The 17,719-nt window shown below is 34.1% G+C and overlaps 2 protein-coding genes across 2 annotated transcripts; one reads left to right on the plus strand and one right to left on the minus strand.

Moving 5' to 3' along the window:
* On the plus strand, nucleotides 2-2,783 carry LOC109831103 (the record flags this gene model as incomplete). The annotated part of the gene is made up of 4 exons (XM_020398446.1): nucleotides 2-84; nucleotides 413-524; nucleotides 2,253-2,303; nucleotides 2,531-2,783. Coding segments are annotated over 4 exons (318 nt in total), but the record flags the coding sequence as incomplete, so codon positions are not given.
* LOC109819563 (CASP-like protein 5A2) lies at nucleotides 3,258-17,714 on the minus strand. The gene is made up of 3 exons (XM_020385322.1): nucleotides 17,548-17,714; nucleotides 4,113-4,245; nucleotides 3,258-3,783 (listed from the first exon to the last, which is right to left on the minus strand). The coding sequence occupies exons 1-3, from the start codon at nucleotides 17,712-17,714 to the stop codon at nucleotides 3,589-3,591; spliced, it is 495 nt and encodes a 164-aa protein (XP_020240911.1). The 3' UTR covers nucleotides 3,258-3,588.

Raw genomic sequence — 17,719 nt, forward strand, 5'->3', positions numbered from 1 at the left:
CGCCCTGTTTTTGACCGTCGCCGTCTACTTCCATCTCTGGTCAATTGACTCCTCGTTCACCTCCGACGATCGAGAAATCCTCAGGTTTCTTCATCTCCCCTCTTCTCTGTTCAATTTTTGGGTAAATTTCAGAGAACTCCCTGAACTCTGGGTAATTTGCACCAAAGGACTGGGAACTTTAAGAATCAGATAAAACATCTTGAGAAGTTTCACAAAAGTTTTAAACTTTGGTATAATCAGTAGGTGAAACTTTCAGGAAGTTCAGAATTTTTGTGAAAGTTCCCAAATTTAGGAGTAGTTTTTTAATTTTCAAAATTAATGGTCATTTTGTACAAATCACCTCAAAGTTCGGGGTGTTTCCTGCATTTTTTCCTCTAAAAGTATTTTTTATGGATTTTTTGATTCGGTGCAGACGACAATTTGAGCAAGCGAATTTGGAGGCGATGGATGAATCTGCGGATTGGAGAATGAAATTCGATGAGCAACTGGAGAGGAGTAAGCGATATCAGGAGGAGTTATTAAAGGTCTGTTCCGATTTATTTTCTGATTATTTTTTAGATTTTTCTCAATACAAGTGAAATTTCATGGAGAACACAGACTTTGCCTTATACCTGTTGATGTTATTGCTAAATCTTTTGATGGAGGCCATTTGAGATTAAATCGATATATTATGTGTAATTAACTTCACTAAAAATGAAATGCGAGATTGTTCCCTAATAACTGAGATTGGTGCATTATATGATGGCACTTAACTATCTCTGAGAAGGAGAGCAGATTTTATTGAAAAACAGTGCACGTCGAATCTTGGATATTATCTTTCTGCTCATGAGAAGAAACATTGAAGGACATGATCATCTATAAGAAGTTAAATATTATTGTATGTTAGCATTTATCATCAAGGAGAAAAATTATTAAATGGTTCCGATATATTGCATTAATAGTGCACGAGAAATATGCCTTCTCTTCAGACATTTATGTCTAATCCAAAGACATTATTTCTTTTGTGCACATTTAATGCAGTAGATCGGACCAACTGATACTCTCTACCTATTTAGAGCATAACATCGGACTTCTAAACTATAAAGGTTTCATGGTTGACTACGAATCAACTAATCATGATGCTTGTTCAATTCTCATACTATTGAGGTCACAAACCGTGACACTACTTGGTAAGCCATGTACCTCCCTATGAAGAATTCCCCTCTTTATTAATGGAATCTGGAGTTTCTAAGGACACTTAAAGTTCTTTCAACTACACTCTGAAGTTGTGAGAGTTGAAGGGTATAATTCGCTATTTTACATAGTCTAACCCATGCTCTTTGGGCTCTGAACTTGGTTGCTCTGGTACAACTTACATCTCCCATTACATCAAAACTTCGGAGTTATGGGGAGTGTTGAGAGTTTCAGTTTTATAGTCTAACGAGGAGCTGCAGGCCATTGGAACATGTGAATCCGTTAACTTATGATCATACTACTTTATAGGGAAATCTAAGTACACAGTGAAACAAAATAGGCCCACATTAAAAAAATTCATGTACTATCAGTTACTAAAACAAATGATCAAATTGATGAAGAGATGGATGTTGGTACTCCTTTTCCCCGTTATACTGTAATCTTTTGTTTCGCAGCCTTGGGTCATGCCTTCAAGATTACTACAATAGTACAAGCATTTTTTTAATTAAACTTTCTTAATATAACTAGTGGATCTTGGAGTTAATTACATTTCAAGATTGATGATCGTCAACACAAGAGTAGAGCGAAACAAGAGAATAGAGAAGAAAGATAAAATACTCATACCCACTACCATGCATTTACTGCAATACAATAAGAAAAAACTTCACTGCTGCTTCTAATTGGAGATAGAAGGGCATGCATACATACATATATGTTCACACGCAAAGTCAAACCCATGCAAATGAACATGCACTCAACATGTGATGTTGTTATGATAAATTATTTCATACTACCAAATAAGAACTTATTACAGTTTTTGTTTTAATTTTATGCATACTTTGCAAGAAATTTCAACAGTGCAAGGAATTGTGAAAATATGGTAGGATGCAAGGCTGCTGACAAATTATGCTTATTTAGTAATGAAAATTGCAAAAGAAGCAAGAAAAAAAAAGTCTGTAGGATAAGTGAAACGAAATGCTTCCACAACTTATTTTATCATATAGCATTTTTTTATCACCTTTTTCTTTGAAATTCCTGTCATCATGTTGCAATGGAACTGAACAGTAATTTGCTGACAGGTAAAGGGCGCATTAAAAAGTGCTATCGGGGGACTGACCATGCTGAGAAAGGTAACCATTCGACACTACCTCAAGCCATGTAAAAGCTGCTTGATATAACCAACAATAACAAAACATTTATCCCAGGTTTTTAGGGTCGACTGCATGAGTCCTACTCATTCTGTTGACTACTGTCTCCACAAAATTATTTATTATCATATCTCATTCTGTTGACTACTGTCTCCACAAAATTATTTATTATCATATCCTTCTTAACAAAGATTTTATTTCTTTATCAGGAAAATATTGACCTGCTGAAGCAAGCGGAATCTAGACGACAACATTGCAATTGTAGACAATCTGGAACCTAGTTTCTATAATTATATTGTGCAATAACAGTGCAAAATTGTCATCATGGCAAATGCTCGGATATATTGTCACCGTTGTATATTTTGTTGTTGAAGTCGGCAACCAGGCATCAATGAGAGAAAGCTCCTGTTCTTCATGATACTCTTCGCCAAAACCCTTAAATTATAGGAAGCACTTGGATTTTGGGAGGTTGCATATTGGTACATTTGTATTGCTAGATTAAAGGATTTGAAGAATGTCGATATACACCTGAACAGAAAAGCTTTGTATATAACATAAAAACAGAGGATTAAGTCAACTAGTTACTGTTGCAGGAGGTTAAAAACCTCCTGGTTAAACTTTGCTCCCTGGCATTTACACTCACCTACAACAGATTAATCTAGCCCAACTAGTTCTCTTAACCTGAAAGAGGTTCTTGGGCGCTCAGGAAAGTAATTTTCAAGTTTCAATCAGTCTTCACCCAAACCAAGGTATCAAATCTTAATACTTGAGCATCTAAAGGGAAATAAAGAACACAAATTTCTTTCAATCTTTACTCAAAGCAAGGTATCAAATCTTAATACTCGAGCATCAAAAAGGAAGAAAAAAAAGAGAACACAATTGGGCACCTTGCTGTGCAGTTTCTAGTAAAGCTAAATGACTCAGCACAGTACAAAATACAGAACAAAGTAAAAGGTAATTCACTGACAATAATTTATTAATATATACACTAAAATTCATTAAAAGGAAAAACACTTTCGTCCATACAAAACCCATCGAACAACAGACTGCCACACGACACATTTAATTAAAAGGAAAAAGAAAAAAAGGCAACCGCCGTATGCCATTAAATACAACCATCATTTAGAAGCGCAATATTGAGTTGACAGAGATACGGCTGACGATGGGAATTGACTTCAAATGAGAATTTGGGGGTGGGTGGGGGGAACGAAAAACTTTGGATAAAATTATGGCACAAAATAGCTGCTCTTGATTGGCTGAATCGCTTTCACTTGGAAGATAAGAGTGACCATAAATTCAAGAGAAAAGATGGAGAGGCAGTGAACCAACTGAAGAAGGCCATGGCTGTTGCCGTCTCAAAATTTGCACAGTGGTTCACTTTACACAAGCTTAGATCATTGCTGATGAGAATTGTGATGCCTGCAGATGCAGTGGCTGCTGCAAATGTGAGAAATGACGTGATCTGCAGCACAAAACAAAAATACGAGTTACCTGTGTAAGAAATTGAGAGTCAATGACTACAGAGGAACTTCTACAGGGTGCACCCTATAGAATACGATATAGGGAGAAAGGAGAGGGGAGCATCCGACATATCACGAAACTTGATGTGCACGGATAGTGATTTCATTGATATGTTAAGAGTCATCCTGTTCTTCCTCGCTATACAATATTCTATCAAAAGCCCTATACAACAGAAACAACAAAGCCTCAACCGAAGGCCCTCTATAGGATGTTTTTTCCTCTTTGAAGGGTTAGTAATGATAAACTCTATACATGAGCCAGTTTCCTCACCCCATCTCCAATGGCGAACAGACAGGTGACTTGGCAATTACTCAAAGAACGCTTAACTAGAAGTGCATACATATCCAAAAAGGCTAGACAAAGACTCCACAGGCTTTGTAAGATGACTGCTGCAACAAGATAGCTAAAAGAAATAGCCAGGGTTAGGCCCAATTCTAACAAAAAAATTTAAAAGAGGTATAAAGAAAAGAAAGAAATAATAATAATAATAAAATATGCAGAAGGCATAGAACATAAGGAGAAGAATGAAAGCATTTGTCCAAGCAAAAAAAAAAACAGACTGGGTAATGGAATAATGTTGCATTAACGAATAATTGCAATCTGAAGACTGTTTAAATAGGAAGTTAGTAAGATTACAAGCAAAACAATAAGCAAATGAGATCAATTACTTTGTTATCTGATACTTATCCCTGCTAAAATAGTAAGAAGCCAAGGTTAAAATATAAAAAATTTCTCTGTATTATACGTTTTGATTGAGCCTCCTGTTAAAATATCCCAGGGATCTGGTAAGAATGTGATACACCTAATAATAAATTGTCAACAATCATGTCTAGGAATCTAGCCTGGTTCATTCACCAAATGTCAATTATTATGTATGCTCTAACAAGCACCCGTCAACAAATGAAAGTTACTTCCCTTTTCCTGCACCAATTTCAAATTTAAGTAATGTTTAGAGGGTGGCCGAAGACTTGCTTTAACTCCCAATATCAACTCATTTGACAGCACTAATTATCAGGCCTAGTACCTTCGGTAGGCAGAAAATCACAACTTTAACATCTAAGGAAAGACATCAGTCGCTAGTTCAAAGGGAGAAATCCAGAAATCTGACTATAACAAGGGGCCAATTGGAGAGTAGAGAAATTTGAAATTTTCTAAGAAAACAAGAGTAAAAGATGAGGAGTCACGCCCTCACAGAGATAAATAAGAAATTGCACTATGAAGTAACTGAAGGGAATCATACCCTGAAGAAGAAACAAAAAGGAAACAAAACCTCAGAAAAAGAGAAAAAACACATCCTCCTCGTTAATTCTAAATCAACATATCTTCCTCATTCTAAGTACATAAAATTCTTTTACGAGAGGCTCATTTCTCAATAAAAAGTCTAATAACTCAAATCTCAACTGACTAACAAGAACCAACCAAATCAAATCTCTAGCACATTCACATCTTATCTAAAAGTACGAGTCCAAAAAATTTAAAAGGTTGACTAAAGCTAAGTCTAACAACTGTTTAAAATGATGAAATTCAATTGCCTGTTCTATATTAGACTATGACGGGGAACAGTGTGAGGGCTCCGATCTGAATGCGAGAGAACTAAAAAGAAGAGAGGATCAAGATAAACAGGTTTAACGCCAAAGGGTTTCACACCTCACGAACAAATAGGCTTCAGACCCAAGGGCTTCACACCTAATTAGAGAATAGGCTTCACACCTAAGGGTTTCACACCCCACTAGAGAATAGACTTCACACTTGAGGGCTTCACACCTCACTAGAGAATATGCTTTACACCTAAGAGCTTCACACCCAATAAGCAATTCACATGCTTGAAAACTCTTCGTTTATTCATCATAGTCTATTTCTTAAAATCTAAAAAGCCTTATCAAATCAAAATCTAACAAACTTAAAATATGCAATCAAACAAAAATCCTAACTAAACTAAAAAGTAATATAAAATATAAATTCTAAAGAAATCCCAACTTAGATAAAAGATTACATAAAATAAAATTAAAACCTACCAAAAAAACTAAGATCATAATAAAATCCTTAACAAAATCTTCATCAAATCTTCACCAAAATCTTCTACAAGATTCACATGTGGATTTGTCCTGCATCAAAGCTCCTCCTATTTAAATTCAACGTCCTCGTCGAAAATGCTAAGGGATAATAAGCTTTTTATAATATTAGCATAACGATTTAAGATTATGAACTGTCAGAATAAGTGCACAATCAAGCGAAAATAATTGCGAAGAACAAGCACAAGAATAAACAACAAGCAATCACAAAGACAGAGATTTACATGATTCACCCAATTTGGGCTACATCCACAGTAGGAGCATCGGAGAAAATTCACTATAGAAAAGAGAAAGCACAATCACTGAAGGAAAAAAACCCCTAAACCCTCAAAGAGAAGCTCTCTGTTTTCTTTACTACTAGGAGAGATACATGTGCATTGCACGTGGTTATTTGTTCGGTTTATTTCTTTAGTATAACTTGGTTGTAAAAGTGTTTCTTTTAATTCTCAACTTGATGATGTAATATTATATGTGAACTTTCTTAATACTTACATTTATGTACCTTCATTTTTTATTTTATGTGTCCTTGTGATCATAAGCAATGTAAGCTACAAATTATTGGAAAAAATTATTCGCTTATAAATCATGAGCAATGTAAACTACACATTATTCGAAAAGATTATTGGCTCATATAGGATATAGCAATCAATTTCTTCAATGCCTCAAATCTAATAATAACAGATGACATAAAATTCTTATGAAGTAAAAAAAAATCTTCTATCTTAATCCCTAATGACTGTAGAATAAGAAAACCTATCATCATTTAAGAAAACCTCTCCATAAGTTTGCAAAGATAACCACATTGACCTATTAGGTTGCTCAATTCTTATTATTTTAAAATTAATTCATCGAATCATTGAAATAGCTATTACATCCGTAATTCTTAAGTTATTTTGATATCAGCTTCTCTAATCAAGAGTACAAAAAGCAATTAGAGAAAAATTAGTCCCTCAAATTGCGAATTATACCATTGATTTGAATGACAAATTTCAAATAACTTAAGAATTGAGTTAATTAATAATAAGTTCAATGCTTTGACAGACTAATTTCAAAATATGAAAGGTCTAAGGGACTACTGCAAAAAATACTTTAACTAATTAGTTTTTGTTGATAATTAATTAATTCTATAATTTGGTATCAATCAATTGGTTAATATTTACACGTGCAATGCATATTATATTTATAATGCTAATGTACTCTAAGCTTCTTTCTACTCTTTAGTTGTTTACTAATTCTAACTAGATCAATTTTTTATTAATTGGCTTTGAATGGAGGGAGCTTTAATTCGAGAGTTTAAGCTTCTTTATACTCTTTAGTTGTCAATCAATTCTAATTAGATCAAATTTTTATTGATTAGTTTTGAACGGAGAGAGCTTTAATTCAGGAGCTTAATTTTAATTTAATAGTTTTAGTTGATAACCAATTATAATTAGGATAAGAATGTCAATATTGAAAAGGATTAGGGGTAAAATTGACCAATGAATTTTTTCCAAGAACTCCTACTTTTAAAGGGAGTATGAAATACAATGACGACTATCACAGAAAAAAATCACTTTCTTATATAAAAAGACCTTTCAATTAAACCCTTGATCTTGGATTAATCCTAACCATCCATGTATTTATGGTTGTTGTCTTCTTTGGCCAAGTCCTGACAGGTGAGAAGGCGCTGCTATTTGGAGGGCAGATTGGGCTTCTCAAAATCCAAGTTAGAGTTGAATTGGACTTAAAGAGTCTATGGTTGAATAGGTTTCTAATAATAATTACATCAAATGGCACTACTCATTAGGATTCAAGTGTACCCGATCGCTAACTATTCTTATGCTACAGGAGTTCATAATAAGAGGGAATTATCAAGGGGTTTTGAGCCATAATTTTCAACGAATCTTCAATTTGACTTAAAAACCCAAACGAGTTCTCCACTTTCTAAATAGTATTTTATCGACGCCCCTACAAATGCGCCATACGACATCTCAACGCTCTTGGACACGAAACAAGTCCAAGCAAAGCTTGAATTTGGCTATCGGTAACGGCTTCGTAAACATATCTGCCAGATTATTTTTTGTATCAATCTTCTTCAAGATTATTTTACTATCCTCAGCAATTTCTCTGATAAAGTGATGACGAACCTCGATATGCTTTGATTTTGAATTGATTAATTGAAGACCGGGTGCTTAGCCAAATGAGTTGCACTTTATCTATCATAATAAATAAAAGTAATTTTCTGCTCAATTGTGCACTTGAAACTAATAAATTAGTATCAGAGCAAGATGGTAAAATAGTTTTGAAGAAGATTAACACCAAGAATAATCTGGCAAATATGTTAACAAGGCCATTACTGATAGCCAAGTTTAAGCTTTCCTTGCACTTACTTGAGGCACCGTACAGCGCATTTGCAGGAGGCGTTGATAAAACACTATTTAGAAAGTTGAGAACTCGTTTGGTTTTTTGAGTCAATATGGAGATTTGTTATATATTGTGCCTCAAAACCCCTTGATAATTCCCTCTTATTATGAACTCCTGTAGCATAAGAATAGCTAGTAGTCGGGTACACTTGAATCCTAATGGGTAATGGCATTTAAAGAGGCACAATTTCCAACATGAACTGCTTCTTTTTTATTCTTGTCGTTTTTTGTGGAGGAAAAAGAAGATAGAGATAGATCTTTCAATTCTTATACCAAATAATGGGGAGCGGCGAGGCTCCGATCTGAATGCTAGAGAGCTAAAGAGAAGAGAGGATCCAGATAAATAGGGTTCACACCCAAGGGCTTCACATCCCACTAAAGAATAGGCTTTACACCTAAGAGCTTCACACCCAATAAGCAATTAATATGTTCGACAAAAGATTTTACATCTAAAGAACTCTTCATTTTGTTCATCATAGTCTATTTCTCATAGAGGATTCAAGTCTTGTTTATAGAAGATAAAACCTAATAATCCTCCTTTGGAAGAAAATAAAGCTCCTAATCAAATCAAAATCTAACAAACCTAAAATATGCAATCAAATAGAAATCCTAGCTAAATTAGAAAGAAATATAAAAACTAAATCCTAAAGAAATCCTAATTTAAATAAAAGATAGCATAAAATAAAATTAAAACCTACCAAAAAACTAAGGTCCTACTAAAATCCTTGACAAAATCTTCATCAAATCTTCATAATAGTCTTCTACAAAATTCACATCTGGATCTATCATGCATCAGACTACCACTTGGAGATAAATGTACACAAGCATGCAATTTGTCTATAGCCCATTCGTAACTGCCGCTGCACGTCAATTGTAACGCTAATTGTAAATTCAGGAAATCATAATAAGAAAATAGCAACATCCATTATCTAGGATAAGTGTATAAATCCAATTTCAGTCATGCTACCTCCCAAATCTACAAAAATTCATTATTTAAGTATTATAAACCAAATTTCAATCTACCTCACTCCCAAATTCTACATCAGTTCTCCCAGTAATTGGTTATTTCTACATATATATAAAAAAGTTAGAGAAAAATTAACAAGGTATTTCACCAAAATGTGCAAAAGCAAATACAACATCCTTGCAGTCTAATAGTGTAAGGTTGGATTTTTTGGAAGGAGAAAATTAGAAGTCTCTGGAAAGTAAATTAAATTCTCTAAGAGTGGTATTAAAGCAGCTCACATGGAAGTGAAAAATCTAATGTAAAACTTTGATATGTCGAAAGATGAGTAAGATCTCATTAAACACACAATAGATATAAGTGAATATCTAGTCATGTATGGTTGAGGAAAAGATTGATTTCCCCATGATGATAGTAGTGCTAACTAAAGGCTCTGAATATACTCACAAATTAAGAAAGATATTGTAGTGGCATTAATAGTGAGTATAGTACATCATTAGAAAGTAAATGAGGAAGTGATACTTAGAACCAAGCAAGGTTATAGAAAGCCTAGTCGGCCTAGGAATTGGACATGATGCCTAGAGCCCAGGCACCTCGGCGAGACCTAGATGTTTTCCTTTCCTTCTAATTTTCAATTACAATCAATGTTATTGAAAGAGCTAGACACCGCTAGGTGCCAAACTGGCACCCATGCGCTAGGCCTATGGGGATTTCTTTTTTTGTTTAAGTGATGGCGGAGAAGGTTTTGATGAAAGTCGAAGGAGGTGTTCGCGGTTGGTGGAGGCCAAAGGAGTTCGGACGAGGTTAGAGGAAATTGAGGTAGTAATAGAGGAAATCACGACCAAGACCTAGCAGTGCAATCTGCGTAAGCAGTCTCCGGTACCTAAGGTGCTCTCAAGGCCTAGACGGCACGGCCTAGGTGGGAGCTTTTTAAAACATTGGAACCAAGTCATACTAATTTTAAGCTTTTAAGCTGAAGGGGTTCCAACAAATGTTTAAGGTCCCCATTACTTCCCAAAAGACCACGAGTTTTCCCCAACTTTTAAGAGATCCTCACAAATCCACCAATTAGAATATGTCTCCTGAATACAAGTATGAAGCCTTTGCTTCATAAGTTCATGCACAAATACATACATCGGTGTAGTAGTGTATGTCACTCAGAATTCCTAGATGCATATAGACATACATGCTTATACATGCAGCCTCCCCAAACACAGTCACAAATTGCAGCAAGCTCCAAGTGTTGCACATTCTACATACCTAATAGAAACCAGGACTAGAGATATTGCCTGACTTCTTTTACCAGTAATCATGCTATTTTGACTCCCAACTTCCAAGGTTGACTAAAAAGACTTAGAATAAACACATTCACATGCCAAATTTACATTACACCACACAATGTCAACATGTCCAACCCGTCAGCTGAAATGTCATTTTACACCACTTGTCGCAAGGAGAAAAGGTTTTATATATCAATTTAGAAAATTGTTGACATTACATATCGATGACATTTTTGCAATCTCTCATATGTATCGAACAATATTTCTGTTTGATCGGCCAAAATAGTGCCATATGGTGTTCTGAGTTAACATTTGCTTAAATATCAGATTTGGATTAGATTCAATTGAACCCTAAATCTAAACCTGAACCCACTTTGTATAAAATTAGAAATAGGAGAATATGGGTCAATTAAGCCCCCAATACTCCGCCTCACTTTTCTTAAGTCTAGAATCTCTTCACCCTCGACCAATTGTCACCTCTTCCCTCTCAACTAAACGCCGCCGCTGGTAGATGCCCTCCAGATAACAACCTCTACACCACTTAACAATATCTTATTACACGAATATTATGTCAAATTATTCCTTTTGAATATGTTATTATAATACAAAATAAGAAGATATCTTATAATATTCCTTTTGAATATGTTATTATAATACAAAATAAAAGATTAAAAGAAATGTTCGACAATTATCAGAGGAACATGATCAATGATCAGGCAATGCTCTCATTCTTTGGGAAGCTCAAAGATGACGGGATAATTCCCTTATTCAAATTAGCTTCTCAGGTCATACTAAATCAGTATGATAGGCCAAGAATACTAGCTAGTTTTGAGCTCATATTTGTCCACAAGAAACACATTCAAAAGGGGCTAATTCATGAGTTGTATATTGATAAAAGTAGAATGAAAAGTATAATCCTTTGTTCCTGCTATTTGTAGTCGAGCACTTGAAGAAACAGAAAATTTTCAATGAGTTTTTTTAGTTTGCCACATGGCATGTATGGAAAGAGCGAAATTTATCCATGTTATCAAATTTGGATATTAGATCCCTTAACAAGGGAACCCCTATTCAAACATATTCCTTTTAATGAAAAAAATATGACTTTGAAGAAGAGAAAGAAATGATAACAAATGAATTCTTGAAACCCTACACTATATTTACGGGAAAATAATTATTCAAGATCAAATTATTTTATGCCTCCCAAAATTAAACTTCAAAGAATGAGATTTGCAAGATTGAAGAAAATATGGTCTTAGGACCAATAGCCCATAAAGCAAAAGAGCTGTATAAACCTATGACGAGCACAGGTTGCAGCACTTCTCCAGTGCAATCTTTTTGATTAAGAAACTGTTCTAGAAAGAAGCATGGTGGGTCCTACAACAATCTCGACTCTTGTAATGACGGAACACCAAAAAATATAGCTGTGAAAGCCACGTTTACTCTTTAAAAAATGCCACCCAAAAGAGCAAATGCTATTATTTTTCCAAAAGTAAGATGCCATGTTACCCTTACTTTTCAAAAAATGAAGGGTATGAGGCCCTACTTTAAAGAAAAGTCAAGATTCCTCCATCGAGAATGGTCATTTGCTTAATTGAGAAACAAATTTGGGAATTTGAAGTCCGAAGAAATCTATATTATGAGTCAAGATTCTTGTATGGAATCCATAAGTTTTCAAAGTCTTTAATAAAAATAAGAGAGAAGTGTGCTCATAATATTCCTTTTGTAAAATTTCACTGTTGTTAAGTGGGTATCAGAGCCGTATCCAACCTAGAATTTTGTATTGTAAAAATCTCTGTAACTTTCTCTATTTAATTATAGAGTAATTTGCTTTCTTTCTCTAATCTTTGTTTTCATCAGGTAGTTTATTTCTTGATATTATGCTTTATATATTTGTTTGTTAATCAAGTTATGCCTAGAGGTAGGAAACAAAGCTAGGTTGTACTCTCTCTTTCTGAAGCAGCATGCTAAGATTGCGGTGACTCTTATGTATAGCAGCATATATGTTGTTGGTTTCAAGTCCTTAGTCTGAACGGAAAGCCGCGCTCAGACAATATGTTTAGTCGGAAAAAACAGGGTCAAACCCTTCGTTAACAAACAAGGTATAAAGTGTTGCAGTAAGAATTACACCATATAAGAAGAGATAAAGAAAGGAGAAAGATATCAATATAATCATGTCTAGACTCATGCAAGATTAGTATTGAACCTATGAGTTACAAGCACTTATTTCTTGATATTATGCTTCATATACCCAAAATCTGTAATCCGCCAAATAGGATAGTATTAAGGTAATAAATACAAACGTTAACACAACAAGTACGAGCCACAAACATAATTTGCAGCTATACAACAAGGAAATCAACATTTTAATAATAATAATCAAATTTTAAATTACTACTCAGATGAGGACGAGTCACTATATACCTTATTCTTAACCAAGGGCTTGACTATGTTTTCTCCAGCTAAACACATAGTCTGAGCGCAGCTTTCAGTTTAGACTAAGGACTTGAAACCAACAGCATACATGCTGCTACACATAAGGGTTACCACAATCCTAGCATGTTACTTTTGAAAGAGAGAGCACAACCTAGTTTCCTTTCCTACCTCTAGGCGTAGCTTGATAAAGAAATAAATATATAATGCATAATATCAATAAATAAACTACATACTGAAGACAGATATTGGAGAAAGAAAGAATTTACTCCATAATTAAATAGAGAAATTTACAGAGATATTTTTACAACACAAAATTCCAAGCCGGATGAAGCTCTAATACCACCTTAACATCAAAATTTTACAAAGAATATTACAAGCACACTTCTCTCTTATTTTTATTAAAGACAAAGAAAATTGATGGATTCTATACAAGACTTATATAGATTTCTTCGGACTTCAAATTCCCAAATTTGTTTCTCAATTTAGCAGATGACCCTACTCGATGGAGGAATCTTGCCTTTTCTTTAAAGTAGTGGTCTCGTGTCTTTTACTTTTTGAAAAGCAAAGACAAGGTGACATCTTATTTTTGGAAAAGTGTCGACATCTGCTTTTTTGAGTGACATCTTTTCCAAAAGCATTTTTTGGAGAGTAGACGTAGCTTTCACAACTGTCGTGATAGAGGGCATTACGAATGAAACCTTATGTCGTTTGGTCTCAAAACTGCTCCTCAAATATTTTAAAAATTGATGAATAGCATTTTTGGACATATCCTTTTCATTGTTGTCTATATAGACGACATTCTAGTATTCTCAAAAACAAAAGAAGAATACAAAGAGCACCTGATAGCAGCAGCACAACTTTTGCTCAATCATGGAGTCATTCTATCCTCTAAAAAAGATATCTTATTGAAGAGGATATCAAATTTTTAGAAAAAAGAATTAGATGTGATCATGTTAAATTGCAAGACCATATCATTACAAAGATCAAAGAGTTCAAAGAAAAAAAATTAAAACTCTAAAAGAATTGCAAAGCTTTTAGGATTACTAAATTATAGGAGAAGGTATATATTTAAACTCTCTAGAAAAAAATTCACTTTAAAATAAGCTTAAGAATAGAAAAGATATAAAGACAAATAATAAAGGTATAAACAAACAGGACACCGATAAAATTAGAATAACCCTTAATGATGAACAATTAAAAAAATTATAAACATCAAAATGAAATAAAAGAACAAAAAATTCTTTATCGGTCACAATCTAAAGATATATTAGTTATCAAACCGATGCTTCAGATACACACTGGCTAAAATCTTATTTACATTTCCTCCCAAACATCCGCTAATTGTTGTTTGTAGTGTTAATAATTCACCACACTATGTTGTGAGTGTAAGGGTAAATCCTTTGCCTGTGCGAAGCTTAAACGAGATTTTTGGAATAGGAAATTTCTTTTGATCAAGAAGAAATTTGAAGTTAATAACATATTTATCGATGATAATGGGAAACCAACGGTTTATGTTATTATCTATAATAATATCTTCCATATAGTCACTTTTTATAATACAAGTAGAAAAAGTTAAGAGCAATTTCTTTTCTGTCAATTGTTTCAAAAATAATAGGAAGGTTTTTGACTTTTTCAGTTATTGCAGTTGCCTTAGCTTAAAGAATGTAATTATTTGAGGATTTTTTGCATTGCCTTTTATAATGTGAAGGAACAAATTATCCTCTAATAATGCTTATATTGACTACGGTATCTATTAAAGTATAAAGCGTAAAGCGTTTATATTCTGGATATGCAACTGTAATACCAATAAAACAGCTTACTCTTGTTTTTTATCCAAATTTAGAGAATGGGCATAGAATTCTATCATGATATCTTAGAGGTGATAACTGGACATCATGATTTTTCCATAGAATGTTGAATACATCTTTGTGGATTCAAGATTTCTTCAAGTTCTTTTGAAGATGAACTAGATTCATCATCTTTTCGAAAAGAGGCCTTTTGTTGAATTTGGTTGGCTTATATATGTAGTTATGATGGTATTACTAGAAATGATAAATGTTTCTTCATGCATCCCTAAATGCCTTAGATTGATTTCTAGATCAGGATCTATCTCAAGATCATTTAAACTTATAATACAAGGTTGTATTGTCTTTCCAGGTTGTACCTCGAAAAGACTAATTACTTCTCTAAATTTTTTGCTAAAGAAGGTCAATATTTGACTTAGTGCTATTACAGATTTTCATTGTATTCCAAACACTCGACTACCTGGTTTCATTTTAATACCTTTGAGATTGATATGTAATTTTGCCACATCACATATGTGAGGGTCATTAAGAGCAACAGAGTAATCCGGGTGAATATTAACACCTAGAATTTGGTTTGCTAAATTAGATTTACATACTCCTATTAAGGCATCTAATGGATTAGAGATAATTTTTTCATCCATAAAGAGTACTATAATAGGTGTATTGACACCAGACTTGACCAGTAATTTTGACTTGTACAAGTTTAATATAAAGATATTTCATATCTTTATATTTTTCTTTTAACTTGTTTATTTTTCTTTTAATTTGTTTATTTTTCTTTGATTTAGGATAGGAATGCTCTCGAAGCTATCTTCTCTATGCAATTCGTTATTAACAAGATAAAAATATAATAATGTTTATTGAAGAATTTGGTATTAAAAATACCCATTATCCTATAAACATCATTTTATGAGGTTTGGGAATGGCTAGTTTTAGCATCTCTATATCCTCATTTGAGATGGAGAATCTTTCTCCTTGAAGGTCATGCATATCTGAGTCAGAAAATTCTATATATTCTCCTGATATGTTGTTTTCTTCTTTATTCATCATATAAATTTTAGGATATTCATATTCCTCTTCACTTTCTATATCTGATTTTGATGTTACTTCATAATATGAATTTTCTGAATCTACTTGGAGTTGGTTTACTTATAGAGGCCGACCGATACGATACGGAGTTTTTCAATGCGTATTGTGTTTTTATGTTTATGTCGGATATATCAGGGGACATGTCGGATATGTCGAACGGATATATCGGGAGACAGGTCGGCTATGTCGGCTAATTTTTTAGTCTGGAAATTTGGCTGATTTTTTTATTCTTTTTGCTATGTTTATCTAATCAGGTTTGAGTTTAAATTCTTGATTGTCTTAGTATAGCTTTCAAAGACAAAACCCGATCAGTTAGAAAAAATGGCAAAAAAGACCGAAGTTATTTATGTCGCTCATCTTCTCTCTCTCCTTCGACATCTCATTGGTTTCTTCTCCGAGCTATTCCTTCGATATCAATATCGAGTGATCTTCTCTTTCCTTAACCATCAACATCGGACTCCTCTTTTCTCACTTCTTTTCTTCAACATCAACCCTAAGTATCATTAGCTATTTACTTTTTTATATGTTTAAACAATAGAATTTATTAAGTATGCTTAGATTTTATTTATGATATTTATATTACATATATGCACACCATCCGATATGACAATCCGATATGTTTTTCATGTCCCCCGACATATCTTCGATTTCTGCTATCCGACATGAATTTTAGCCGTCCGACATGAACCCGACATTCGACATTTAAAACCTTGCTCTATAAGGTCCAATCCATATTCAATTATGTCTTCACGTATAATTATTTCATTTGTATTTTTCCTTTTAGGTATTTCATTGGCACAGTAGCCAACTTCTTGGCATATGAAGCATTTGCATTTTTTCTTTGAGATTCGGGGTTTAACAGTGTATTTTGATTTTTCTTCTCATTGAGATTTCCCCTTTTGCGAAATTTTCCATTGAGAAAATTTCCTTTTTAAATTTATATGGTTTTTGAAATTCCTTTTTGTAGTATTTGTTCCTTCGGTAGGGTTGTGTGCAACCATACTCTAAAGGATATCCTTGTGTAACAAGATTGCCTAATGTTACTATCTTTAATTTGCCTTTTAGTTTGCTTAAATGTCTTAGATAGCTGACAGTACTGTTCTAGTTCTCTTAATGAAATAAGGTGAACAACTCTACTAGATCTATCATTTTTAGGGTTTTTCTTTAGATATGCATCTTCTAGAAGATTATCTCATGGTTTGCATAGTTTCCTAAAAACTTATTCTGTCTACCAGTCCATTCGTAGCTTATTTTCAAGCCGATAGACTAGCTTAAAGCGATCCATTAGAAATTCTTCTATATAGCAGATCTGACACTACTATCTAAATTTCATAGGTGCCCTCCAGATAGCAACCTCTGCAACCCCTAACAATATCTTATTACACGACGGGACAATTTTGTAAGTCTAAATTTCATAGGACGCCTACAATATCAATATGCACCATGGCATCTAATAATATCCCGAATATATCCGCGATACCTGCTACACTTAGAACACTGACACTGTTTAAAATGGAGGGGGGAAAAACAATCATGCTTTTTCCAGAAGGGGAAAGGAAAAGGTAAGAATCAATCACACACCAGAATATAAAATGGAGGGGGAAAAACAATCATGCTTTTTCCAGAAGGGGAAAGGAAAAGGTAAGAATCAATCACACACCAGAACGCAGTGACAGAGGTGAAATCGTTGGTGGCCGCCATGGCGCAGAGCGCCGCAACAGCAAACAAGAACTGGAACAGCCTCAGCGCGAGCCCTAAATGTGTCCCCGGCATCCCCTGCGAGTCCTTCATCCTCACCCTCGCCGGAGCCTCCGCCGCCTCCGTCATCGGCG

The sequence above is a fragment of the Asparagus officinalis genome, chromosome 1 (genome assembly GCF_001876935.1).
Source record: "Asparagus officinalis chromosome 1, Aspof.V1, whole genome shotgun sequence".
Taxonomy (NCBI): Eukaryota; Viridiplantae; Streptophyta; class Magnoliopsida; order Asparagales; family Asparagaceae; genus Asparagus; species Asparagus officinalis.

Excerpts from the sequence above, each read along its gene's own strand:
- LOC109819563 (XM_020385322.1), bottom strand. The coding sequence starts at position 17,714 with ATGACGGAGGCGGCGGAGGCTCCGGCGAGGGTGAGGATGAAGGACTCG. Across the intron at positions 4,246-17,547 it reads ACCTCTGTCACTGCGTTCTG|CTATCTTGTTGCAGCAGTCA; the intron begins GTGTGTGATTGA and ends TATTTCTTTTAG. Across the intron at positions 3,784-4,112 it reads TGTTCGCCATTGGAGATGGG|ATCACGTCATTTCTCACATT; the intron begins GTGAGGAAACTG and ends TTTGTGCTGCAG.